The sequence below is a fragment of the Helobdella robusta genome (genome assembly GCF_000326865.2).
Source record: "Helobdella robusta unplaced genomic scaffold HELROscaffold_90, whole genome shotgun sequence".
Classification (NCBI taxonomy): Eukaryota; Metazoa; Annelida; class Clitellata; order Rhynchobdellida; family Glossiphoniidae; genus Helobdella; species Helobdella robusta.
In genome coordinates this window covers 396,816-404,556 of record NW_008705513.1, presented here as the reverse complement: position 1 = coordinate 404,556, position 7,741 = coordinate 396,816, and the positions used below count along the sequence as shown (strand labels likewise).

Genomic DNA, 7,741 nt, shown 5'->3' with positions numbered 1-7,741 from the left:
TCGCCTAAAGATCCTATTTAATTACACGGATCATCCGGACAAAACACGGAAATTAGCAGTCGATTAATTATTGTCCCTGACATCTGAGGAATGATCACTAAATTGAAATGTATCGCAGTTCAGCGTTTTGTAATAAAGGCCTTTCTCTTCTCTCGCCTCTATTTCTTTTGTTTTATCTTTGATTTTAAATTAAGGAAATGATTTGTATAGATGAGGCGTTTGGGTAGTTTGCTGGTTTGTCATGTTTGTTTGTTTGTTTGTTTGTTTGTTTGTCTGTTAGTTAGTTAGTTTGTTAGTTAGTTAGTTAGTTAGTTAGTTAGTTAGTTAGCTTGTTTGTTTGTTTGTTTGTTTGTTTGTTTGTTTGTTTGTTGGCGTGTATGTATGTGTGGATGTATCTTGGTGTTGATATATGTGTATATTCAGGTACGTAGGAAGAAGATGATGTTGAAGATGATAATATGATGATGATGATGATGGTGAAGAAGATGATGAATGAATATGATAATATGATGGTGTTGATGATGAAGATGATGATGAAGATAATAATATGATGGTGTTGATGATGAAGATGATGAAGATAATAATATGATGGTGTTGATGATGAAGATAATGATGAAGATGATAATATGATAGTGTTGATGATGAAGATGATGATGAAGATGATAGTATGATGGTGTTTATGGTGAAGATGATGATGAAGATGATAATATGATGATGTTGATGATGAAGAAGATGATGAAAATGATGATGAAGATGATGATGAAGATGATGATGGTGAAGCTGATGACGTTGATGACGAAGACGACAAAAACACTTTTCCTCACCACAGTAAAGCCACCTCCAAATGACTACACCTCAGCCTACCTGACCGGGACAGTATTTCATCACCACCCACAACAACTCCACCACCACCAGCAACATCACCAGCAACAACAACATCACCATCTGCAACAACAACAACAACAACATCTGCAACAGCAACAACTTCAACATTTAAGCGGCGGCAACAATGTTGCCAACAACTCCAATCTCTTGCAACAACAGCAGCAGCACCATCTCCACCAACAACAACAGCAACAACAAAACCCATTCATAAATTTTCACCATCCGGGTATTTTACAACCTCACCCCCTAAATCATCACCCCCACCCCCACACTCACCACCCCCTCTCACCCACGCATCCGGGCTTGCTCGGGGTACACCACCACCACCATCTTCACCACCACCAGCAACAACATCAGCAACAGTTGCAGTCGAACCTGGGTCGCACCAACTTCACTAACAAGCAGCTGACCGAACTGGAGAAAGAGTTCCACTTTAACAAGTATTTGACCAGAGCCAGGAGAATCGAAATTGCAGCCGCTCTTGGTCTTAATGAGACACAGGTTGGCAAAATGATTGGATATGTTAATTTATAGTCAGGCTGATATGTTAATTTATTATTAATTATGTGAATATGTTAAATTATAATTATGTTAATATGTTAATTTATTATTAGTTATGTTAATATGTTAATTTATAATTATGTTGATATGTTGATTTATAATTAATTATGTGAATATGTTAATTTATAATTATGTTAATTTATAATTAATCATAGGAATATGTTAATTTATAGTTATGTGAATGACGAAAGAAAGAAAAAAAATCTAGTTTAAGACGTCATCAATGATTTCTGTGCGGCGGCCATTGTCAAACATTAAATAATAAATGTATATTTCATCTGTTCAAATTCCATAGCAGCATCGCCATCGAGTTATCTTTAATTTTTTTCTAAATTTTAACCGTTTAAAACTCATTTTAGTTCAATTTTCATAAAACTTTGTGAAATAATGCCGTGGGATTAGAAATCTTTTTATGAATTCAAATTATTTTCATTCAATTTTTACTAAGAAGAAGCTGACTATTGAGCAATGCAGTGATGAATGTTTAGTTGGGATTGATGAGATGTGGAATGAAGGTTTTGCAGCTGTTTAGGCTGAATACCAGAATGACTGAATACCAGATTTAGACAAAGAAATTTAATATTCATAAAAAGCTATCGCAATTCACACCCAAAATGCTTTTAAACAGTCGTCGCATAATACTAATGAGATAAAAACGACAGGTGGCCGGTGTGGCTGCGAATCCGAAGAAGTTGCAGCTTTGCACTTTGCAGTTGAGTTATTGGATTTTAAAAAGACGTGAAAACATTTTAACAGTAATGACGGGACAGAAAGTTCGTCTTTCAGTTTTGCTCCAGATGTGGAATTATTTTCTGATGACTTGAGTGACGATTGGAGTAGTGAAGTCGATGATGTATCATGTCAGAGTGCAGATGTTAACCATTGTATCGATAGAGTCACTTAGAGTTCTTGGACTGTGATCTAGTCACCGTAAATTACTAACGCTTCACGAAATGATTGCATCTCTGACCTTGTTCAGCACATTTGTAAAATAAAATAGATTTGATAAAACTAATAATTATAAAATGCATGGCAGGGCCGGATTTAGACAATTTTGTTTAAATTTTGGTTTTTTACGGGAGGCCAAGAGACTAACCAAATTCGTACAAGAGTGTCTAAAACTAGGCTTGCGACTAATTTTTATTGTTTATCACTTTGTCCATTGGTAACCAAAAGCTGAATTTTTCTGACTTTTAATAAAAATGCTGCTCAAAACAGTGCGGGTTTTTCTAAATTAATCTAGTAAAAATCTATTCGGTCGGGCCTTTCTAAATGAATCTATCTAGTAAAAATCTATTCGGTCAGTCCCTGATGTTATATAACAAAAATGTCGAGATTTTCGTGACCAAATTGTACAATTTCATGCTCAACAAGTTAAGTACTACGTAAATACATTAAAAAAAACTACAGGTTCAATTCCCTACATCAGCCATATAAAAAAAATCGAACAATAGTGCGTACTACATAATGATATTTGTCTGATCGATTTTTTGCTCTGTACCTCAATTTATGACAAAAAAACTGAATTTTACAGACTTTTAATAAAAATATTGCTCCGACTCGCTCCTTCTCTAGCTCCGCAACTGGCAAGTGGTTATTTTTTTCAGGACCCATTTCAAGAAGACTTAATTTCATGTACCCGCATGAGAAGATATTACGTTCCAAACTTTAATCATGATTTAAACAAAGTTAACAATTAGATAAAATATGAAAAATAAAACTATTTTTGCTCCCACATTCTATTTGTTAGGCGCGATCATAAAAAATTAATTTAGTTAATTAAAATTAATTTAAAATGAAAGCGGTACTGTCTTTAAAAGCTTAACATAAAAAACTAGGGATCTAAATTTGGCGTGGTTTGTATCAGAACGCCAAAATGAGGTTTTTATTTGAAAAACTAGTTGGAAGTTTTTCATATATATCAACTGATTGGTTATGAATTATAACTAAAAACCAACACACACCACACACACACACACACACACACACACACACACACACACACACACACACACACACATACACACACACAAACACTTATCCAGGTTAAAATCTGGTTTCAAAACCGTCGCATGAAACAGAAAAAAAGAGTGAAGGAGAACCAGATAAGTGGGGTATCGTCGACCCCAGTGACCCCTGGAAGCGGGGCGACCGCAGGGGGAGGAGGAGGTTGCATCGAAGCAAGTAGTAGTAGGGAGGAAAATTCAGTCGACGAAGGTGAGGCATCGGACGAATAAGATCAAAGTATTTTTTTTTTACATTTTTATTTTTTTTTCGATTTTCATCCAAAACGTTTGAGGGTACTTATACACCATTATATTTTTTTGTTATCCGTGCGTTCTGAGTTCTGATCAATAACAGAGATAGACGATCTTTTTTTATTATTTTTCCCATTTTTAACCGAATTTTTTTGCATTTTTTGATTTTTTTTTCGTTATGTATACATTCTTGTATGTTTGTATTGGTATGTATGTTTTGAATTCTGACCAATAGGAACGATTGTTTTGCGCGTAATTTGTTTTAATTGGTCGGCGGTTAGGTTAGGTTAGGTCTACAGGGCAACTTTGTATAATTTGTTTGTGTATTCATGAACGTGAGAATGTATGTAGTTTTTATGTGTTTGTGTATGTATTTTTGCTAAGTACATACATACATACATACAAACCTATAGTTTATTTATTTGTTTATGTTTATGAGAATGTTTATCTATGCATGTGTATATGCGTGTATTGGTATTTGTTAGTTTGTATTATGTTTGTGTGTGTGTATGTGTGTATGTTATTACTTAAAGAAAGTTCTTGTATAATTTTTAAGTATGCCTGCGTTTATATATATATATAATAATAAGAATAAGTAGTAGTAACTTTAAGTAATAACATACACACATACACACACACACAAACATAATACAAACAAACAAATACCAATACACGCATATTTTATTTAAGTTTATTTTGAATTTTAATAAACTAAACGTTCACCAAAAAACTTTAGTGAGAAAACTCGAAAATACGAACTACAAACATATTAACGCCAAATATTCGGTAGAATTTATAGAATATTGTATATATATATGATTGTATATGTTTTCAATGTTTGTATGTTTGTGTATACGCTATGCATGTTTGTGTGTCTATTTATTTGTGACTGTGTTTGTATGTTTTGTTCTCAAAATTTAGACACGTTCATAAATTTCTATTATCGCCACCACCTGTGGAACTGTACGTATTTATATATATATAATATATATATATATATATAAACATTTAAAATCTGAGTTCACTTTTAGTTTACATTTGATTAATTTCTAGAAATTTCTTGGTTTTTGTTTTGCTTTTTGAAAATGACGGAATGGCTTTTTCATTACTATTATATCATCTTTTTATTTTATTTTTTTTTATCATTTCTATTGGGGGTTTTCTATCCATAATCGTACAAAAACAACAACAACAACAACAATAATAATGACATAATAATAATAATAACAATAATAATGACATAATAATAATAATAATTATTATTATTATTATAATTATAATAATAATGATATAGAAAATGATAATTTAACCATTATCACCCTCCATCGTCTGAAATATTTTGCCACTGAGCAATTCATTTTTAATTTTATTACAATAATTGTAATGTTATTATTATTTATTGTTATCATTAGTATTTTTATTATTATTATTGTTATTAATCATCATATTAACAATGTTTTTAAAGTGGATATATTTACAGCATTTGATTCTAGCATGTCTCTTTCTTCTCAGATTAATAGTGTTGCTAGAAGTTCTTAACTTTCACCAGCGTAGAATAAAAAAAACTTTTGCCTTTTCTTGACGATCCTACTCTTCTCCTTTATGTTACTTCGTTAGTCTTATCTAGGATTGTTTATTGTAACTCGCTATACTATGGTCTTCCTGACTCTACACTCTATCCTCTAAGTAAAGCTTTTAACTCTGCTGCTCGTCTAGTTGCTCGTGCCCCTTTCTTTTCTCATATATCTCCATATCTTGTTCTCTTTCACTGGCTACCTATAAAATATAGTATAATCATTAATGTACAAGTCTCAATCTAAATTATTTCCAGAGTAGTTATTGGATATATTAATTGAACCTAAACGCCCCGGTTTACAGCCGTCTTCTCGTCTCACTTCTTCTTAACTCGTGTTAAATACTCTTTAAATAAATATGCGTTTGGGTTTTTTGGCCCTTTTTGGTTTTAATAAAAATAATATTAATATCATTATTATTATGATTGTTATTATTATTTTTTATTGTTGTTTTTGTTGTTGGTATTATTATTATTATTATTGATAATACCAAAAAAGCCAAGAGCTCGGTACACGTCAGGGTATCTTTACATGTATATTTGTATTTGCTTATTTACATTTGGTATATATATATTTATATACATATATATAATTTACATTGATATATTTATATATATATTATCTAATTTTATTCTTCTTCACTCTATTTTAGATTGACGAATTGTACATATACATAAACTATATATATATACATATATATATATATACATATATACACAGACACATATAAATATATACATATATACATACATATTTATGCTAATAAAAGGCCATAATTAATGCAGTAATTTATTAAATCTACCGAATTTTTAGCGTTGGATAGTTTTTTTTATTACATTTCTCAATAGTTCTAACCAAGTTCTTGTCGTCATTATTCATTTTTAATGAAGTTGGAATAATATACAGTTTTCCACTCATTCTCGAGTCTATGGGACCTATTTCGATTTTTCAATCATCTCCAGCACTTGTTGCGGTTTATATAGGGGACTTGTATGACCCATGTCTTTGTTCCTGTGATTAGCTTTTATTGTTATCAGTGACTGTGTTAATTGTACTGTGTTCTTAACTAATTGATGAGGTTAATCATATGCTATCTTCTTTATTATTTGATAAGATTAACCATATCAATTAGTAAGGAACACAGTAAAATATAACACAGTCACTGATAACAAAAAATGCTAGTCAAAAGAACCAAGGCTTGGGTTATACAAATTTTCTATATAAAACTGCAACAAGTGATTGAAATTGACTGAAGATTACTGAAAAATCGAAATTGGTCCTATACACTCAGGAATTTCTAGCGTTGGGCAGTTTTTATTACATTTCTTAATATTTCTAAACAAACTCTTGTCGCCATTATTCTCAAATTTAATGACTGCTCGTAGCTTTTGGCAATTTTTTCCAAATATAGAACATAAGTATCGAATAATTTTTAAAATTTGCACATTTATGTATAAGTCTCAATCTAAATTTTTTCAAAAAACTTATCAGACATATTTATTGTTCCTAAACGCCACGGTTTACGATTGTCTTCTTGTTCTCGTTTTTTCTTAACTCGGGTTAAATCTTCTAAATCTGCTTTTGCTTTTTCTTGCCCTTTTCTCTGGAACTCTCTACCTCTTTCTCTGACTACTTCTCCATCACTTACGAAGTTCAGAGCGGATCTCAAGACCCATCTGTTTGCAAAATTCATTTAAGAGCGCTGTTAAACATCGCGGAAATAGCGGTTTACAAGCTTATTGATTTATTGATTGCAAACATTTGGTAAAATCTTTTTTAATGTTATCGTCCATATTACTTTGTATCCACTGATTTTCATAATCACATAGATTTTCAGACAACTGAGTGACTAAATTTTTTTTCGCTATTAACTCCAGAGAAAGATGGGGCATTCGTTGTTCACTTTCTTGTTCGCTTGTTAAGTTTCTTCCGTTGGTCATAGACATTTTAGTGAATGCCGCTAAAAGACCATAAATAATGCAGTAGTTTATGAAATCTACCGAATTTCGTTGGATAGTTTTTTATTACATTTCTTACCTTTCATTATTTAGAATAATGACGACATGAATTTGGTTAAAAATGTTGAGAAATATAAAAAAACTACCCAACGCTAGAAATTCGGTAGGTTTAATAAATTACTGCATTAATTATGATCTTTTACCAGCACATATATTATATATATATATATATATATATATATATATATATATATATATATATATATGATATAAAATATTTTTAAGGGCGCTTACAAATATACAAATGTGTTATATATCATTGTATTCCTAGTCATTTCATATGCTGATTATATATATATATATATATATATATATATATATGTATGTATGTGTGTGCATGTGTGTGTGTTTGTGTGTGTGTGTGTATAAATTTATAACATAATTATAATACGCCAACATCATCATCACCATTATTATTATTGTTGATAATATTAAAACTGTAATT

The 7,741-nt window shown here is 31.0% G+C and overlaps 1 protein-coding gene across 1 annotated transcript; it reads left to right on the top strand.

Moving 5' to 3' along the window:
- Positions 1–1,251: 1,251 nt before the first annotated feature.
- On the top strand, positions 1,252–3,557 carry HELRODRAFT_127632 (hypothetical protein; the record flags this gene model as incomplete). Its single annotated transcript, XM_009033407.1, has 2 exons — positions 1,252–1,386; positions 3,492–3,557. Coding segments are annotated over 2 exons (201 nt in total), but the record flags the coding sequence as incomplete, so codon positions are not given.
- Positions 3,558–7,741: the final 4,184 nt, after the last annotated feature.